The sequence below is a fragment of the Schistocerca americana genome, chromosome 1 (genome assembly GCF_021461395.2).
Source record: "Schistocerca americana isolate TAMUIC-IGC-003095 chromosome 1, iqSchAmer2.1, whole genome shotgun sequence".
Lineage (NCBI taxonomy): Eukaryota > Metazoa > Arthropoda > Insecta > Orthoptera > Acrididae > Schistocerca > Schistocerca americana.
Window position 1 is genome coordinate 816971914 of NC_060119.1, and position 21572 is coordinate 816993485.

General features: G+C 40.0%; 1 protein-coding gene across 2 annotated transcripts in view; it reads right to left on the bottom strand.

The window, feature by feature from the left end:
- Nucleotides 1-21572, bottom strand: part of LOC124612951 (beta-mannosidase) — a 420275-nt gene that overhangs the window by 85960 nt on the left and 312743 nt on the right. For both annotated transcript variants that reach the window (XM_047141471.1, XM_047141479.1), the window contains exons 7-9: nucleotides 20045-20207; nucleotides 19385-19581; nucleotides 2795-2985 (exon numbers count right to left, since the gene is read on the bottom strand). In XM_047141471.1, coding sequence (XP_046997427.1) covers nucleotides 2795-2985; nucleotides 19385-19581; nucleotides 20045-20207 — 551 coding nt within the window. The remainder of the gene's footprint in view (nucleotides 1-2794; nucleotides 2986-19384; nucleotides 19582-20044; nucleotides 20208-21572) is intronic.

The following is a 21572-nucleotide window of genomic DNA, read 5'->3' on the forward strand; positions in this document are numbered from 1 at the left end:
CAGCACTGTATTGAGTAGAATCTTGTGCCACACAGTTTGTGAATCTCGAGATGGCATAGTTAGAGGTGGAATGCGTCTGCATTAAATTTTGCATGAAACTCAAGAAACCTTTACAGAGATACACCAAATGATGCACATAGCCTACGGTGATGAGTGCTTTAGCCATACTTGTTGTTAGGAATGGTTTAAAACTGGCCAGATGGAAGTTAAAGATGACCCTCTTTCAGATTGTCCTTCGATGTCTATCATTAGAATGAGATGTTCCTTAAGAGAATCAGGCTGGTGATGAGACATAGGCCTGCAGATGTGATGTTGAGACCAAGGTTCAATCTTCACAATGGGTTGGGAAAGGTTCTCCACAACCAAAAAAGCGTAGCAGGTCAGGTCAAATGTCAAAGCCATGCTGGTAGTTTTCTTTGACTTTGAAGGATTAATTCATCATGAATTTGTGCCACAGGAACAAATTGTTAATCAATGTTACTATCAGGACATGTTGTGATGCTTGCGATAAAATGTGAGAAGGAAACTGCCTGAAATGTGGTGAGACAATTCAGGGCTCTAGCATCACAATAATGCATCCACACATTCATCACTCTTGGTGTGTGACTATTGGACAAAAAACGAAATCACTGTGCTGCCTCATCCTCCGTACTCACCAGACCTGGCACCTGCAGAATTATTTTTTTACTTCCAAAGTTCAAAACCCCATTGAAAGGATGAAGATTGCTATGATAGATGAGCTAAAAGAAAATTTGCAGACAGTGCTCTGCATGATCCAGAAAGAGGCATACCAAGATTTCTTCCAGAAGAGGAAACAACATTGGGAGTGATGTATTAATTGTGAAGGAGATTATTTTGAAGGAAACCATGCACAATTAGTCAAAGGTAAGTGTAGAAAAAATTTTTGGACAGAGTTTCAGAATTTTTTTAAACAGATGTACATTAAGCTTTCTTATTCTGTCTAAAAAATCCTCCATATTGTTCACAGAAAAACAGCATGCTATTTTGCTTGCTGTATCTCTCTACCAATTTCTGCTTGAGTTGCTCAAAAGTTTCTGCATTGTCCAGAACCTCCATGCAATAAACAAGACTTCACTTCTCCTGATAGGTGTGACCTTGTTATCTATAACTAATGATTATCCAACCAATCCCTATGTCTGCAGATAAAAGGAGATCCTCAGATGACATGCTGGGAAAGGGAGAAACAGCTGGATGTAGCCCCAGATTCTGTGATTTCAACAAACCTAATTCTACATTCTTCTCAGCTAATTTATTATTTACAAACTTAATTCTATCCTCAACTGCATTAAAAGATTAATTAAGGATTGCCTAGCCTCCCCTACAGTCACTTCTTGGGTCTGACTTTGCTGCTGCATCTTTCTTACTGATATTCACTACTCAGAAATAAGAACTCAAAAATAATACAAACAACATACTAATCAGCTGTTAACAGTACCATGCACACTTCATCTGTTTAATCATGAGCGCCTGGACTCCCTACACTATGTGATCATATGACCAAAATGGTGACACTTGAAACAAACAACTGACCACAGACTTGGTACAAGGTGCAAAACGGGCAAGTAAATTTCACTGCAAGCTTCACACAGCATCTAGCCATCCTAGAATTACATTTAAACTGAGAGATATCCAGCAGTATTGTTGGCCCCATAAAAGTAACTGTATAGTTATCACAACCCTTAACTTTTGACCCCATGAGCACCATCACAAAAAAACAAGTCTCACTCATGTCACAATGAAGATTTCATAGGCTGCAGTTCAGACAACGTGCCACAGGAGGTGGTACACCGTCCGCCATTCACTGTGATGATGTCTGCTCTCCTGACATCCCTGACATTGCTGATGAGTCCCAATGGCGCTCAGTAGGGTGAGTGCTGGAGGTGACAGGCCGGTGGGTCCTAGTAGATACACTGATGACTGAGAAACAATACTCTATTAGCTCCCGATCCACATAACATCATTACAAACGTGAGGCAGACACAGCCCACTTCAGTGACCCAGGCTGGCAAAGGCCCACAGGTAGCGACTTGTGTCCTGGCAAGTAGGAACAGTGACAGTGTCCTGCAATGCTGATGTCAGGCAGAGTGATGGCCAATGACCTGGCAGTGTGATCCGTGTGTTGCACTGCAAAGGCATTCCACAGAGGTGGATGCCTATGCCTAGGTGATCCAGGCCCAGTGATGCCCACTGTGGAGGTGGAGGAAGGCTGTTATGCATGTGACAAACCTGCTGCCCTCTGGCAGTAGTCAGTTGGTGGTTGGCGCAGATGACTGTGGCACCAAGTCCTGCAAGGAGTGCGGGTGGCATGGACCTGGCATCATGGTGGTGCTGCTGGACTCAAAATGCCTTGGCCTTGAAATTTTCTATTTTTATGGCTCCAGTGCACATTTGTTACACTAAAGGCCTGCATCTAGTCACATAGCTCATAACAAGTCATCCCCTGATGTGGCAAAACAATCCTGCCCACTCCAACTATTACCACTGTGTGGTGCAGTTTACTGCTAAATGTGGCTAGCTAGTTTCATAATCCTTTTGTGTGAACATAATGGTATGACCCATATGATGCCACACTATGCTAACTGCCAAGCAGTAGTTTGGCACAATGCTACACCACCATTCCTTACAAATTATTCCAAGTTCTACTATAACTAGATAGTGACACCACAGGTGGAAATGAAAAATGTCATTCCTGTATAGCTGTTTATTCTTATTCTTTCTAGAATATCAGAGCTTTTCAACTTTGTTATATTTATATAAGAAGTTTTTTACTAACCAATTATCTCGAAGAGCCCCTTCATTTTCATTGTTGGCAGACCATATGGCAATACTTGGATGATGACTCAGACGCTTCACTTGATATTCAACCTCTTTTCTGACATTTGTTAGAAATTCTTCACTTGCAGGATACATGCTACATGCAAACATGAAGTCTTGCCAGATCAATATTCCTAGCTCATCAGCAACCTGCCAAAAGGAAACACTGACATTTTATGGTTCCTTTTGTAAGCAACCATACTTAGAAAACAAAACCTTAATGTACCAAAGTTTTGGCTAATACATCTTCTCTAAAATTTAGTAGTAATGGTGCTCAGAAAAAAGATGAAATTATAAATAGCTAAAAATATCAACAGTATATTACACATTAGGAACAATTGTTGTACATTTTCGAAAGAGTCTGAGGGTAAAGAACATTCTTCACCCAAAATATTAAACTAAAAGTTCTTTCCAAAAACTTTGGTAAGTGCTTTGTAGTGAAACACAATTTCTTAAGTTATTTCATGCCTTTAATGCCATGCCATAGCACAAATCTGCTGCCATGATATGGGCTGTATTTTCATTTGAAAACATGGTGCACTCTTCAAATAGGTGTCTTCCCAAATCTCATATGCCATAAGTGGCAAACACTGAAGTGTCATTTAATTGCAGAAGATATTATGTATCAGGGAGAAGTGTCCAATCTAAGAATGAGTTAAGAGCATTTCGCCACATCTTTGTGACTGGTAGTAAATGTGCCTTGGCTTGGTAGTAGCAATTACAGACTGCATCCACACAGCCCCTCACTTCAAGGCACTCCTCCTAACAGTGATGCAAGACTACAAACATACCCAGTGAGGAGCAGTTACCCTCTCCCCCTCATTCTCCTAGATAAAGAAAAGCTATGATACTAGTATCCTGCTCATCACACAGACAAATGTATCAATTCAATGTTAAACAATGGAAAGTTCAGATTGGAACATCAATAATATTATGAAAAGGTTAGATTGCTTTTCACCACAAAGGTGAGATGCTTAGTTGTATACAGGCACATCAAAAAGACTGTTATGCACTGAGCTTTCAGCAAAAGCTTTTGTCAGAAAAGAAGCAAAACACATATCGACACAAGAAGTCACACTTCACAGACACACATGACCATGATCTCCAACCACATGATCGGAAGGCATTTCTCATGCTGAACAAAAGCAGCAATTCAGAGTGGTACAGGAAATGGAGTGGGATACCAGGGTGTAGTGTCAGCAGACTTTGGAGGAGGGAGGGGCTTTGAGTGGGAAATGAGAGGGGTAAATTAGAGGAAAGACCAGCGAATGTGTTGCCAGGGAGTGACACATAATGAAGGTGACGGGCTTCCTTGAGTCGGGAGGAGATGATAGAACAGAGAGGGTGGAAACTGTTGGATGACGGCTGTGGGGACAGTACATTACTATAGGCTGAGGCTGGGACAATTTTGGGAGTGGAAAACGTATTGTAAGGATAACTCCCATCAGCACAGTTCAAAAAATTTTGTGGCAGAGGGGAGTATCTAGATGATATGGGTTGTGAAGCAGCCATTGAAATCAAGCATGTTTTGTTTGGATGCTAGTTGTGCCACAGGATAGTCCTCTTTATGTCTTGGTCACAGCTGGGCAGTGGCCATTGACCCTAGGATAGCTGATTGGTAGTCTTAACAATATAATAAGTTGTGCAATGATTGCAGCAGAGCCAGTATATGACATGGCTCCTGTAACAGGTGACTGGCCTCTGACATAGGATAAGCCTGTGACAGGAGTGCAATAGGAATTACTTGGTGGGTGGATTAGACAGGCCTTGCATCTGAGTCTACCACAGGGATATGATCCCTGTGGCAAGGGATTGGGATTAGGAGTGACACAGAGATGGACTAGGATGTTGTGGAGGTTCAGTAGGAATGGCAGAACACCACATTAGGAGGAGTCGGAAAGAACTTGGGTAGGCTATCCCTCATATCAGGGCATGATGAGATAATCAAAGTCATGACAGAGGATGTGATTCAGTTGTTCCAGTCCAGGATGGTATTGAGTGGCAAAGGTGTGCTCCTTTGTAGCTGGTTCTTAGGGATGGTGGGAGGACAGGGAGTTTTTTGGGAATGGCATGGGCAATCCATTTGCTACTAGGTCTGGGGGATGTCACCTATCTGTGAAGGCCTTTGTGAAGTTCTCAGCATAGAGGGCAAGGGAGTTCTTGTCACTGCAGGTATGCCATCTCCAGGTAGGCTGTATGGAATGGATGTTTTGGTGTGAAAGGGTGGCAGTTGTTGGTATCCAGGTACTGTTGGTGGCTGATTGGTTTAATGTGGACAGAGGTGTGGATGGAGTGGAGGAGATCCATGTCCAGAAAGGTGCCACACTGGGTTCAGGATAACCAGGTGAAGTGGATGGGAGGGAAGGTGTTGGGGTTGTGAAGGAATGGGTATAAGGTCTCTTGGCCCTGAGTCCAGATAATGAAGATATCATCAGTGAACATGAACCAGACCAGGAGTTTGGGAGGCTATGAAGGTTTCCTCTATTTGGCCCACAAACAGGTTTGTGTAGGAGGGTCTGTGCATATACCCATCACAGTGCCACATGTTTGTTTATATACCTTCCCCTCAAAAGAGAAGTAGTTGTGCATTGGGGTAAAGCTGTTAAGATGTATGAGAAGAAGGCAATGGGTCTGGGAGTCTGAAGGACTTTGGAAGAAGTAGTGTTCAATAGCACCAATGATCACGGGTGTGAGGGATGTTGGTGTATGGGGCAGTGGCATCAACAGCAATGAGTAGGGATACAGGAGGTAAAGGTTTGGGAATAACAAAGAGTTGATGAAGGAGGCGGTAAGTTTCTTTGATGTTGGAAGCTAGATTTTGGCCAGTTGGTTTGAAGTGTAGGTCAATGAGGGCCAAAATTCTTTCAGTGAGGGTACAACAAGAAGCTAGAATGAGGGTTCCAGGATTGTAGAGTTTATGGATTTTGGGGAGCATGTAGAAGGTGAGTGTGCAGTGTGTCATAGATGTGAGGAGATAAATGTATTTAGGGTAGAGGGAATGGAAAATGCTGGGTGTAGGGTGTGGGGACAGTATGTTTCCATAGGTTGAGGTCAGGATAATTACAGGAGTGGAGAATACGTTGTAAGGATAACTCCCATATGTGTTGTTCAGTAGAGCAGGTGGTTTAGGGGAAGATCCAAATGGCCTGGGTAGAAAGAAGCCATGAAAATCAGGCAAGTTACATTTAGCTACATGTTGTGCCACAGGGTGGTCCACTTTACTCTTGGCCACATATTGGCAGTACCATTCATCCTGGTGATCAGAACCACCTCTGCAGATACTGCTACTATGCAATACCTACTACATACATCACAGCTGTAAAACTGAATCGCTTGTTCTCCAGCACCTGGAAGTGCATTCCACACATCACCTTCATAAGTTATACAACCTACTGACATCCTGGTATCAGCTTGTGGCACCACGATCACAACCCCTATCCTACCCACAGTGTTCCTCCTCATTTACCACTTGTAGCACCCAGACACTGTCTAGCTGATCCACTTGCCACATCCCAAAAAACTATGTATGAACACTCTGCTAAATATAGAGGTAATGCAGACCTGGAATTCTTTTCTTCACCTTTCCACCAAAATCCTCAACTCATATAAGTTTCAGCCCTATAGAGACACTTTACCTTCAACCCTACACTCAAATTTAAAAATGTTAGACTTGTCAAAGACCTGGTCTCCTTCTCCTGATCCCTGCAATGGAAGAGTGATGCCTAGGACTGGAAAAACAGAACCACATCTTCGTCTGAGCTTTGATAACCTATTGTCATATCCTGATATGAGTGACATCCTGGTGTAGATCTTTCCCACCCCTTCGTAAACTGGTGTTCTTGCACTACCCAACCCATAAAAGATCCTAGTCCATCACTATACCAATCCCAATCCCACATCTTGCCACAAGGCTCATATCCTTGTGGACCCAAGCACAAGACCTACCGAATCCACCCATCCAGCAGTTCCTATTCCAGTTTTGTCAAGTCTTATCCTGCCCCACCAGAGGCTGGGCTACCTGTGAAAGCACGTGTGTCTTCTAACAGCTCTGCTGAAATCATTGCACTGCTTGTTATATTGGTATGGCTACCAATCAGTTGTCCAACAGGATGAATGGATACTATTGAACTGTGGCCAAGAGCAAAGTGGACCACCCTGTGGCACAACAAACAGCTGAACACAACATTCTCAGTTTCAATGGCTGCTTCACAATCTGGACCATTTGGGTCCTCCCTTCTGTCACAAGCTTTTCTGAACTGTGCAGGTGGGGTTATCCTCATAACAAATTCTCCATTCCTGAAATTTTCCAGCCTGAACCTATAGTAATGCACTGCCCCACGCCCTCCACCCATAAATTTCTGCCCCCTTTGTCCATCACCTTCTACTAATTAAGTTTCTTTAACCCTCATAGTGTGCTGCTCTCTGGCAGCGCACCCACTGATCTTTCCCCTTCTCTGCTCCTCTTCTTTTATGCTCTCCCCTCCCTCCTTGATCCCCCATAGCCTCCCAATACTGCATCTGGCACCCTTGTCCTGCTGTCATCTAATCCCTGCATGCTCCATTACACAGCACTCTTCTCCTTCTCATCATTCCCTCCACCAGTCTCTGCTATCCCTCCCCCTCTCCATCCCCTTACCCCTTCCCCCTTCCCCCACTCTGTATTTCTGCTTTTGCTCAATGCAGGAGTTGTTTTCTGGCTGCACTGGCCAGTTGAAGTGGTCACATGTGCATGATGTGTGCCTGCTTCTGTTTATGTGTGTGTTTTATTTCAAGAAGATGGCTGTGACCAAAAGATCAATGCATAATAGTCTTTTGGTTGCCACTTTCTGCAAGTCATCATCTTTATGGTCAGCAGCAATCTATATTTTTCAGTTCAATACTAATTAAAAGAAAGCCAGCTCATGTAATCAATATTGTCTGTTCTCTACTTCATAGTGATTTACCTCTGGATTTCTTACCTCACAAATACGAAGATTAATCATTAACAGTGATTTATAATGTAACCAATAAAAGTACAAACTTTACAAACTTTTTCCTCCTCTGAAATATCCTCAGCAGTAAGCTCAAACGTAATGTTTTGTATTTGATATTATTGCAATGAAACATTTGGTCAGAAATCAACAAAATCTCATCAGTAAATGGAGAAGGGTTATATCTTTAGGCAGTGCAGTAGAGATTGTTCATGGAAGTATGACCTGACTTGTGTTACTCCTCAATGTTGACACTTCCTCAAAATATTTGGAAAGGTAATTTTTCTCTTAAATTGTTCCAAGTATGTTGCTGACATTTCAACCAAAATATAATATTCACAAACAAATTTAAATTGATATTCTCATAATTCTAGTGAGGCACAACACACCAACATTCATTATTTGATGTAGTGATGGGTGGAGCTCAAAGCTAGAGGTCAATCATTATGAAATGAATAATTGTAACTAGTGAAGCTGGTGCCACTTGTCGCGAATAAAATATTTCAGTTTTGACTGCAACTCTTCGTGAATAAAATATTTCAGTTTTGACTGCAACTCTTCTTGAAACTGAAAATGCCAGGTGTTTATGGACAGTGAAAGCTGCCACTTGTATAGTACCTTCAATTGTTGATCTTTTTCCTCATGTTACTAGCCAATGTTTAAAACTGTTAAAATGGTAATACAGAAAATATATGTATGTTTCCTGCTTGACAGTAAGATAATATGTACAAATCCCATACAAGCTAGATTCTCTCAGTTAGATACATTGTAGGTAACAGGTACATGTTATAAAGTGCTAGTATTAGTGTGCTTGGTGATTAATAAACAGAATTTCAATACTTTTGAGTTTTATTTTGAAGAAATTGTGTTTTGTTCCCTGTATCTCTCTCCCTTCTTCAAAACTAATATTATTGTCCCTTCATTGCTCAGATCCTGAGTATGTTCTTCCACAATAATAGAACCCCTGTATGTAGAGAAAAAAGGGGGGAGGGTGTTTACCCTGCACTTCCAAAAGTATTGTTTCTCAGTTGGTTAATCCACCAATACAGTGCCCCAAATTCCTACAAGTCTCAGTACTCAGCAGGATGTCATCTCTTTACCTAACTTTGTAAGCAAAAATTGGAGTCATTTCTTTGCAGGATACATATATGGAATGGCTTGAAGAGCACCCAAGGAATTGGATAGATGTCCCATCTACACCAGTGTTCTCCAAATTGTATATATCTCTACATCATACATACTCCTCAGTGAGTAGGTCTTGAGGATAATATCAAGATAAAGCAATAAGCAGCCAAGGCTGCTCCTGAAAATTACTCCAGATAATCTGAAACACCTTCTTACAATGTAGTAGCTGTAGCTCTTTAATATCCATGGTGGCAAAGGTTTGCTTTGCACCTTTCTCAAAATGCTTTGTAGCTCATATGCCTGTTGCTGAAATTCATTAGCATGAAGGGGATGATCAACCAGCTGAAGCTTTGAAGACTTTATATCAGAAAAAGGCTCTTGTGCCACAAAGACTCATTACTGGATGGACAGTGTGAAATAAACCAGCCATTTTTTTTTTGTTTTACATTTCTGTTTTGAAAGTTCTGTAATTCCAATGGTATCTAATAAGTGATTTCATGTAATATATTAAATCTCATAAAATTTGTGAATCCATTTGTGTACTGGTAGGTCAAGCTTGTCCAATATATGTTCGCAATATTTTGCATTTACAAATGAAGCCATAATTAAGAAAATCTGGGCTAGCATTGTTATCTTTCAGTATTTTATATAATATGATGTATATCCTATGTAAAAGTCTTTTTTTTATTATTGTATACGCCAGTGTCAGCATAAAATAAGCAAGGTTTTGTGGATAGTTACTAACAAAATTGTTAAACTTTTAATTGTTAATTTAATAAATTTGCACTTTAGCTTTGTTGACTTGATTGTTAAGAAACATATAGATAGTAGGAGCACAAGGCTCAAGAGGGTCAGTTGGACACAGTTTTGAGATGCAACCACTGTATTGTACGTATGTGCAATAATCTAATGGTTGTAATACAGTATTGTGACTATGTAGCCTGTTATGTGGAGTGGGCTCCCACTAAGAAGAAGTGGTGCAGTTTGTCATAAATAAACCAATTTAAAACGATTTGGTACCTGGATTATTTCATGGAATTTGCACAAACTTGATCCAGTTAGCGGATGAAATGGACCAAGGCAACGACTATTTCAGCAGCAACAATAGCACCAGCGGCAGGAAGCAGATTACTCCGAGTTACACTGAACTAAGATACATATAAGAAATCAACTGAACTATATATGTGTCACTGCAGAACTAATTACTAAAGTGTAATGTTTTGGAAACTGTTTTAGCAGTAAACATTTACATTTGTCTCAAAGTAAGTCTTTGAGTGGTGGAGGCCAACATGATCAGTAAGAAACACCCCCATGATTACAGGTGTCTTGAATGTCTATGGAACACAAGAATAATTTTTAAGGTTTTTGTGGTTAAATCAAATAATCTCTTTTCAATGTTAAAAATATTGCCCCAGCAAAATTTCACTGCCTCCCCACGTAACGTAACAAAGAAGTTTCATTACAAGTGAAAGCACATAGAGGCTATCTGTAGAGCAGGCATTTGACAGAAACTCTCATGGTGGACAGTGCCAATGACCATTACATTTACAGGTGTTGCTAATACATATAACTGATGCCCATTATAAACATCCAAATATATGCTGCTAGACTGCTTAATGACGTTCATTCCCTTCATGGACAGCACTGAACCAGAGGGATCTAACCTCCTGAACAGTGAAGGTTACATGTAATCCATACTCTGGAGAGACATAAAAACTTCCCCAAAATAGTCATGAAGGATATCAGACCATATATCATTGCTCACATTTATAGTCCTCTTTTCATCAAGTAATGTAAAGTCCATGTCTACCACTGAAGAGCATGTTTCTGTGCATATACTAAAAAAATATACTTCCTTAAAATGTGGCATAATGAAGCAGTTTTATTATAACGTCATACTGTGGAAAGTACTCCAGCCTTAGTAAAGAGTAACAAAATCCACTGCCAACCAAAAAGAAGTGTGGTACCTAGGAGATATGGCCAAATGCCAATAGAATTTTGTATATACGCACGCCATCAGCAGGTATGCAAATGATTCCAGGTACAATCTCCGTGATACAGTATTGCCAGGAGCTGACAGGATTTGAAAGGGCCTCATTGTGGGTCTGCATTTGGGCAGCTGATTGAATAGTGCAATACACAGTTTCGTGTGGCAGTTCGATGTGACAGTGGTTCAGTGTTGGACTGTATGGTGGTGAGCACAGGCATACTTTGTGACATGACAGCCTATATTTGACTGTGGGTGTTGGTTTTGGCCATGAGCAGCATTCAGTTTGCACACATTCCACGATGCAGACTCTGTGCAAGCATGCCTCTGGCCAAGGTTGGGTGGCATACAGCAGCTCTCAGTGCCATGTAATTCAGTGGTGGGGACAGCACACATTGGCTTCTGTCAGATTCAAATGAGTGGATTTTAAGTCAGTTCTGCCACCAGCACACCCAAAGGGTTATTTTAAATTGTTTGTATTTGCACGCCTAAAGCAGAAACCGTAACTGATACAGCAAATGACAATATATCAAATCAAACAGGAGATCAGCACGGTTTTGCCAGTATGCAGATATGATTAGTAATTAATATATGTGAGAATATACAGCATAAAGATGATTTTATAACTGAAATGCAGCAAATCTCTAATAACTTTTATAATACTTAAGGTACGATAAAGATCAAACACTCAAATTGTAGCTCTTAGTAATGCACATTGACTGAACTACTCACATGTGTCACATCATAATTAATTAAGCTGTGAGACACTTATTAATTGAACTTTAATTAAAAATTCTGCAAATAATTAATTACAAGACACATACACAGTCAGCAAGGCAGTATACATTGGCGCACATTCTTACACACCACATCCAACATTTAATTTATAAGATTTACATTTTATTGTGCTTTTAATCAATTGGTTATAAAGTTGCATAGTTTCATGCATGACTTAAAAACTATTACACTTATCATTATTGTGATTAATTCAATGACAAGAGAGATTATAAACTGATTTTAGCACTGCAATAAAACTTTGCATTTGTTTAACTTTAAATTTTGTGCAAACTAATTAAGTGTAATGTATCACTCTTGTTTAAAATTTTAGCATGCAGCTAGTGATGCATTCAGAATTTTGATATCATTAATTTATAAAAAGTTTTGAAGCAGGCTGCTGAAAGTTCAAAATCATTAAGTGACACAGATGCAGGGTGTTTGTATGGAGGGGAGCTCCATGCATTAAAAGGGTGGCGCCCATCTTGCAGTCATGATTTGGTACGAGTTTGAAGAGGCAAGACCTGAGAGGTGATTTATTCATGCACATTTCCAGTGATAGGAATTTTTTGCATCAATAGTCGTGACCCTTAAGAATATATCACATGGGTTTCTTGAGGTCTTGGAATTTTTCTGCAGTTGTCAAGACTGATTTTTTTTCCTGCCAGAAGTTCAGTAGGAATTGTATTTTTGTGAGTGAAGTTGATTAGGACTCTGAATTTGGACACTCCATCTGGACTGTAACTCATTTTGCCAGTGTGGGACTTTGAATATTTTCTGTTAATAAACAACACTTAGGTTTAGTGCATCTATTAAGTTGTGTTAGTGTAGAGTTTAGCTTAATTTTAGCTGTGAACACTGTCTTACTTGTATTTCATTTAATTTTTTTATTTATTATGTTATATAGCGAGTTTACTAACCATTATATGTGGGGGTGAGCTATTCTTAAATCACTTAATTCATAGTCGTTTCCACCAGCCTGTGAAATTATGTGTGAATTTTAAAGGCAATTAACTTGCAATGGTTGAACTAGAGACCATCATAGTTGAGGTACATTATTTAATGTCAGTTGCATCTGTGTTCAATCTAGTAATTATTTGTCTGATTAATACATCAGAGTCAAAGTTATTAGTTTATTTTGTATATGAGCACATAATAACTAGGCAAGACCTTAAGTTATTCTTGGAATTAGATAGTGAGAGCTGTTAATGTCATTCTGATAATGGAGGATCACAGAACTGTGCACCAAGCACATCATAACCCTCTCACATCTGCACCAACCATCTGAGAACAATTAACAGCCTCCTGCAACATCCTGTGTAATCCCACACCATTGGTCAGAGACAGCAGCAGTTGGTTTAAGAAATTACCACCCCACACTTAGGCTGCCGTTAGCACTACAACATAATGCAAACTGCTGCATCTGGATTGGTACCATGACTGGGATGACTGAATGGCACCACTTTGAGTTTAGTGATGAACTGCAGTTTTGCACTACCCTGGATGACTATCACCAGTAAGTATGACAATGACCTGGGTAGAGGTTCCATACTTCCAGTGTTTTGAGGAAGCACAATGGTGTTGCTCCTAGTGCCATAGCATGGCAAGCCGTTGGATATGACTTCAGATCATGTTCGATAGTTGTAATGTAACTGGCAAGTGACCTCATTTTTGCCAGTAGTTGGTGTACTTGGCACACACAAATACTCAGAGTAAAATCAGATTGCCCGAAACACAAAAATACTTCACAAATCACATAAATTTTGGTTTTCTATGGTATGATTAAATCAATTATAGAACATTAATTCACTTAGGTGCAAATATACTAAAATATGTATTTCGGAATGTGAAATGTTGTATTCACTTTAAGGTTGAGGGAAACTTTTGCAGTGATTGAAATCTACCATTATCACTATTTAAGTATATATTACATTTTAATTTAAAAAATTTCTGCAGAGTGAATGTCATGAAATACTACTGACTTATAAACTGCACCTTTTGATGTAAACAGTTGATATGTAGTTGTAGCATCTTTGAGTTGTGATGCTACATAAGCATCCCTTGCCACTTTGTATCTGAGTTGATTTTCAGCATGTGTTAATGTTGGCCAGTAATCTGGACTCTGTTTTGTTCTGATGTAAGAAGTAGCATGTTCTGGTATTACTTGTGAATCGTGATCAGAAATAAACATATGTGGGATATCTACAACTTTTAATTCAAATATGCACCACAGATAGGAAACATTTTTATCCTACTGTAACCAAAAGCAAGGAATTATATCTCTTAAACTATTGAGCCTACTTGCAGAAGAAGAAACTACATTGAATTATGACACAAGAGTTAAGGATCTTAACAGACTGGAAAGATAGGGCATGGGAGATTTGTTTTTGTGCAAGGTTGGGAGGATAATTATGGTCTATGAAGGCTTCAGTGAGACCCTCAGTATATTTCGGGAGGGACCACTCGTCACTGCAGATGCGATGGCTGTGGTTGGCTAGGCTGTATGGAAAGGACTTCTTGGTATGGAGTGGGTGGCAGCTGTCGAAGTGGGGGTGTTGCTGGTGGCAAGTAGGTTTGATATGGATTGAGGTACTGATGTAGCCATTTTTGGGGTGAAGGTCAACATCTAGGAGGGTGGCTTATTGGGTTAAGTAGGACCAGATGAAGCAAATGGGGGAGAAGTTGTTGAGGTTCTGGAAGATTGTGGACAGGGTGCCCTCACCCTCAGTCCATATCGCAAAGATGTCACCAATGAATATGAACCAGGTGAGGGGTTTAGGATTCTGGGTGTTTAGGAAGGATTCCTCTAGATGGCCTATGATTAGGTTGGCAAAGGATGGTGCTATTTTGGTGCTCATAGCCGTACTTAGGACTTGTTTGTAGGTATTACCTTCAAAGGAAAAATAATTGGGGGTGAGGACAGACACACATCAAAGAAAGTTTTGCATCACCCCGGTTCCCAGAACTCCTGAAGATAGATGTTGACTGTGGATACTGTACCACAGACACAGTCCCTTTGACTGTTCAGAGATGTCACTAAACCTGTCCAACCATGCATGAGCAGTGCCTATTAGACAGAGGTTGTCTGACAGATGATCAGTTCCAGTCATTCCACCACGAAGGAGGTACATGGCTCGTGCTGTTTGTAGTTCAACCATTCCTAGACGATCAACACAGCGGTTTGATCATGTCTGCATTGTTACTTTGTGCCAGGAAGGGCTCTCAGTAAGGGAAGTATCCAGGTGTCTTGGAGTGAACCAAAGCGATGTTGTTCAGACATGGAGGAGATACAGAGAGACAGGAACTGTCGATGACGTGCCTCGCTCAGGCTGCCCAAGGTCTACTACTGCAGTGGATGAGTGCTACCTAAGAATTATGGCTCAGAGGAACCCTCACAACAACGCCACCATGTTGAAAAATGCTTTTTGTGCAGCCTCAGGACGTCATGTTATGACTCAAACTGTGCGCAGTAGGCTGCATGATACGCAACTTCACTACTGACATCCTTGGCAAGATGTCACCAATGAATCTGAACCTGGTGAGGGGTTTAGGATTCTGGGTGTTTAGGAAGGATTCCTCTAGATGGCCTATGAATAGGTTGGCAAAGGATGGTGCCATTTTGGTGCTCATAGCCGTACTTTGCAAAAATGACACCATGCAGAGCCGTACAGATGGGCCCAGCAACATGCCAAACCGACCGCTCAAGACTGGCATCATGTTCTCTTCACCAATGAGTGTTGCATATGCCTTCAACCAGACAATCATTGGAGACATGTTTGGAAGCAACCCGGTCAGGCTGAACACCTTAGATACACTGTCCAGTGAGTGCAGCAAGGTGGAGGTTCCCTGCTGTTTTGGGCTGGCATTATGTGGGGCCTACTTATGACACTGGTGGTCATGGAAGGAACCATAATGGCTGTACGATATGTGAATGCCATCCTTCAACCGACAGCACAACCATATCGACAGCATATTGGTGAGGCATTCGTCTTCATGGAAACAGTTTGGAAACATATCATACTTAATTGAATAACCAGCATCTAGGCACAAGTTCTCATTAACTGCATGGTGAGCTTTTCATATAACAGTTTACATGAGTACAGTAGGTTCTATACCAACATAAAGTCAACCGTCACATTTTGTATCACTCACTCAGTAATTTGCAGAGCAGACACACCAGCTTGTTAATGTAGGCAGAGGTGCCTCATTTCCAAGAACAGTCTATTACCATTTACTGCAGGAAATACTTTGGGAAAAATGTGCCCTGCAGGACATGCCTCATCACTCAGAGCATGAGTGTTGCAAGGAGCAGAAGAGTTAATTATAAGCAGGAAAGCCAATGATTTGGTCTTCTCCAATGAAACTTTGTTTAGTATTGTTGCAAATAAAAGGTAGAACAAAGTTTGGCACAACCTGAGTTAAGAATTCCCTGCATTGCAGGCAGAACATTTGTAAAATTTTCACTGTTAAGACATCCAATCACCTTATTTAAAGTATGAGGATTGCATAGTAGAGTACTGAGGATGTTTCACAGCCTTATTTTCTGCAATTTCTGCATGACATTCTCAATGTTATTTACCATAATAATGCATATTCTAATATAATGCATTATACAAAGGAAAGCTCTGTGTGGTATGGACATTGTTTCTTTTCTTGAATGATCCTCATACTTATCACAACTTGTACCAACTTTGAATTTGGATTTCTATCATGAAGTACTAGTACACATACTTGTTTTCCACATGTGATAGCACAAGAAATAGGAATATATGTACGCAGTACCAAATATGGGACCTATATGAAGAAGGCCATCTTGCAACACTAAACATATCACAAAGAAACAGCATCATACCCTACACTTAATTAGCACTTTGTGCACTCTGTTCCTTACATTGTAATAAGGCTACTGTGATCTCGGATTGTAGTGAGTCTACTGGGTACTGTGATGTTACAGTCATAATTTCCATTTCCCCCATTTCTATGATATGTATCTTTCATCTGGTTCATAATGAATATATCCCTCAAGGAACAATTTCCATGCCCTGTAGTTTAAATGCTTCCCTTAATTTTGTGAATGAAAGAGAATGTTTTAAATCTTTTAGAAGGGTTTTCTTTTTATGTCACATTTGCTGGTTACTTTTCAAGTGAATTTGAACTCACAGAGAAATTAACAAAGTTCATCAAAAGTCTGATTTATTTGACTGCTTATATTACTTTCTTGGACAACAGCAACAGAGAACACTATCTTTACTGTTTATAAGTAGAGGTACTACATACTTTAAATCCTAAAGTTCATTTCATATTTTTTCATTGTTTCCCATACTTCAGACCTTTCATCAAGTCTCTCAAATTTCTTTAAAAACTTTATGAATACACTAGTGAATTTCCTTTGTCAATGATCTTGACACACCATGAAGATAGTATTATACAGATTATCCTTCTATCAAGTAATATTATTGCAGCAAATTACTATAAAATGTATTTGTGAGTGACTTTTGTGATCTCTGTAGTTTGTGTGGTATATAGTTATGACTTTTCTTATTACAACCAAATAAAAATGACTTTACAATAATACAATGTGTATTTTGCAGAAGCTAACCTATGGTGCATTCTTGAGGAATATAAACTGAATTAAATTGTGTATAGATCTGAGAATTAATGTCTGTTTGACTACAAGTGAAATTATTTAAAAAGGAAAAATACAACATGTTGAGTGACACAATGATAATTTAATGCTACCATTTTGCTCACCTGTAATTGTTTATTGATCTGATGAAATTACAGTTTCCATGAGACATAAGAGTCACAAATTATCTTTGATAATGATAGAAATTGAAGAAATTAGTAAAAATTTGTGTCACAGACTGGATATGAACCCAGGCCTTCTGCTCAGTAGGCAGATGTGTTAACAATTACACAACTGTAGCAGTATGGTTACACAGCCACATGGTCTACCTTAAGTAGTAGGGTATTAGAGTCTGCATTCAGCATGGAAACAGAGCAGACGTGCTAGCATTTTTCATGTGTGGAGTGAGAGCTCACCTTTCTGACAGCCATTGCTTATGCGCTGGCTTAGTGTCTATGATACATAGCAAACCATTACCATAAATCTTCACTCCAAGTTACTTTCTGCTATGACTGTGCCTGCCCTAAAGCACTTGAGGTTGAACATTTTCTGTGAGATGAAATCAAAATCCCAGCAACCAGCATTATAGGAGTACACTTGTCAATCTTGAATAGCATGGTCTTATGTTAAAACCATTAACAATGCAACATGTGGATTTATCTTATACAAGACCAAACAGTGCTCTGCTTCTGTCATGCTGATGGCAAAATCGGGACAGTGACCACTGACCACACAGACTTAGGCATGAGTATGACATTCATTTTCAAATTGCAATTCAAACTTCCACCAGAGGAAGCTGTTGCAGCACAGTACATGGCCATTGTGTGAAGGATAGGACACAGTTTTGGAAATATGCTCTAAATGGTATGTAACAGGTCACCATGGATCTCTGAAACCATGTCCTGTTCTATCAACAGATTGGCGTATGCAGTCCAATAATTAAGTATGACGGTCAGACTTGCACCCATTCCAGGTGCGGCAAATAAGGCCACCTTAGATCTAAATGCTTACAACAATGCATTAAGCAACTTCCAGTGACCAGAAAACCATCTGCACTGCAAACAATGGTACTACTGGTGACCTATGCCACTGCTGTCACTTCTGATGCCTCATGCTGACACACATAGGCCACAATTGAGCCATATCATAGCCCAATGGAGGGCGCCTTGGATGGCCCACCACCTCATCCGGCTGTTGACTACCTTCCGACGGTATCAACATTGCTGCCCACTGACCCAACCCATGACAATAAGATTGAGATCAACCCACTCATCATCCCTTTTGTGGCCTTCTTGGCAGATTGACATGACTCCTTGCCATTGTTGGACATGAAAGGTCGCACAAGGAAACAAAGTTCTCTGAAATGTCACAAGAGAAGGCACTGAGCCATCTCCTGTCAACAAGAGACATTGTAGGCCAAAGACGAAGCCACCACCTACTGGAACAATGCTCACAAAATTGCCACCGCCGAAGGATACGATGTGAGTGCAGTGACATCCACTGATGTGGTTATACTCAACCCCTAAAGCACCATAAGGGTGCCAAAGCATTAAATGGACATAGCGCATCTGGAACTAGACCAAGAACCACTACACCATCTTTTGAGGACAAAATGGATGATACACTGATGCTCTCCTCTGCAGCATGACACAAAGAGGTAAATATAGATGTCTCTGTCATGTAAAGAAGTTTTATTGTTGATTCAAGTTAGACAGTGTTATCCTAGTTACTCATTGGGAAAGTTAGGAAAGACACTGTGATAGACAACAAGTTTTGATGGGAACAGTTAATTTGCATGTTGATTTGTTTAAGTGGAAGAGTAGGAAACTTTAATATGACTACAAGTATATTCTGAAGTTGTGTAATAATACAATACTAGGTGGTCTTAAAAAGTTCCATATGAGACAATATTATTTTCAGCACAATTAAGGTCAGTCTTTTAATCAAGTCTTTTCAATATAATATTGCTACACAAAAACTGAAACACGTACTTCATCAAAAAACATGAAAACACGGTAAAATGAAAGTTTTTGCATAAATACATTTTAATCAAGAAAAAATACTTACATCATAAAATGTATCAGATTCATATAAGCCTCCACCCCAGACACGTAGCATGTTCATGTTTGCTTCCTTTGCTGAGTTAAGCAAGTATTTGATCTTCGTCTCATTGTAGCTCATTTCAGATAGAATGTTGGATGGGATCCAGTTTGATCCTTTTGCAAATACTGGTACACCATTTACAAGAAAATAAAAAGTCAACCCTGTGGCAATATAACATAATAATTATTGAGTCTGCCAGTGAACCCATGTCAAGCTGTCAAATAAAACAACACTTTAAAACATCAAAACTGTAATTTCTGGGCACAGTTCTACATGTGTGTGTGAATGGATAAAAGGCTAAGCAACTGCTTGTGATAAGCACGAGATCTGGACTTGAGTCCTAGTCCTGCAAAAATTTTCATTTCTCATGACATATTCATAAAAACACACAAGAATGGATTTTAGCAACGAATGTACATTAAAAATGAAGATCTGAGAGTCTTCTATTATACATAACTAGGCACATATACAATTTTTTAGCCATAAGAAAACTGTATCTTGTGATACATTATAAATGCAACATGTAAAATATAACTAGGCAGGAAACAGCTTTAACAACAGAAATAAATCTAAAAATTAAGAAAAAAAATCACTTGTAGGCCCAAAAACTCTACATTATTGTACCTGACGTGTTCACCTTGATGATTGGTTCTTGGATAATCATGACACTCCTGAAGCCAATTTTCTTTGTTACTTGACTTTGTATTTTGTGGTTTCCATATGTAACTATTAACTCGTACAGTGGTTGTTGACCGTACCCAGCTGGCCACCAGGTTTCAACATAATCCTGCAAATAATAGTTGAAAATTAAAATAATATTAAGATAATGTAGCATAGGTGTTAATTTTGTCTCTATGTATTAAACAGCTCCATAACATTTATCAGAAAACAGTAAATTTTTATACTATGCTTTAGTAACTGGCATCAAAAAAAATTGTCTTGGGAGATATTAGCACATCTGCTTCTTTCCAAAGCCCAAAGACTTTTCAAAGAAACTGTATGTAACACAGTAACATACATGGCGTTGCAAAAAGGTACGGCCAAACTTTCAGGAAACATTCCTCACACACAAATAAAGAAAAGATGTTATGTGGACATGTGTCCGGAAACACTTAATTTCCATGTTAGAGCTCATTTCAGTTTCGTCAGTATGTATTGTACTTCCTCGATTCACCACCAGTTGGCCCAATTGAAGGAAGGTAATGTTGACTTCGGTGCTTGTGTTGACATGCGACTCATTGCTCTACAGTACTAGCATCAAGCACATCACTACGTAGCATCAACAGGTTAGTGTTCATCACGAACGTGGTTTTTTGCAGTCAGTGCAATGTTTACAAATGTGGAGTTGGCAGATGCCTATTTGATGTATGGATTAGCACAGGGCAATAGCCGTGGCACGGTACGTTTGTATCGAGACAGATTTCCAGAACAAAGGTGTCCCGACAGGAAGACGTTCGAAGCAATTGATCGGCATCTTAGGGAGCACGGAACATTCCAGCCTATGACTTGCGACTGAGGAAGACCTAGAACGACAAGGACACCTGCAATGGACGAGGCAATTCTTCATGTAGTTGACGATAACCCTAATGTCAGCGTCAGAGAAGTTGCTGCTGTACAAGGTAACGTTGACCACGTCACTGTATGGAGAGTGCTACGGGAGAACCAGTTGTTTCCGTACCATGTACAGCATGTGCAGGCACTATCAGCAGCTGATTGGCCTCCACGGGTACACTTCTGTGAATGCTTCATTCAACAATGTGTCAATCCTCATTTCAGTGCAAATGTTCTCTTTACAGATGAGGCTTCATTCCAATGTGATCAAATTGTAAATTTTCACACTCAACATGTGTGGGCTGACGAGAATCCGCATGCAATTGTGCAATCACGTCATCAACACAGATTTTCTGTGAACGTTTGGGCAGGCATTGTTGGTGATGGCTTGATTGGGCCCCATGTTCATCCACCTACACTCAATGGAGCATGTTATCATGATTTCATACAGGATACTCTACCTGTGCTGCTAGAACATGTGCCTTTACAAGTACGACACATCATGTGGTTCATGCATGATGGAGCTCCTGCACATTTCAGTCGAAGTGTTCATATGCTTCTCAACAACAGATTCTGTGACCGATGGATTGGTAAGGCGGAC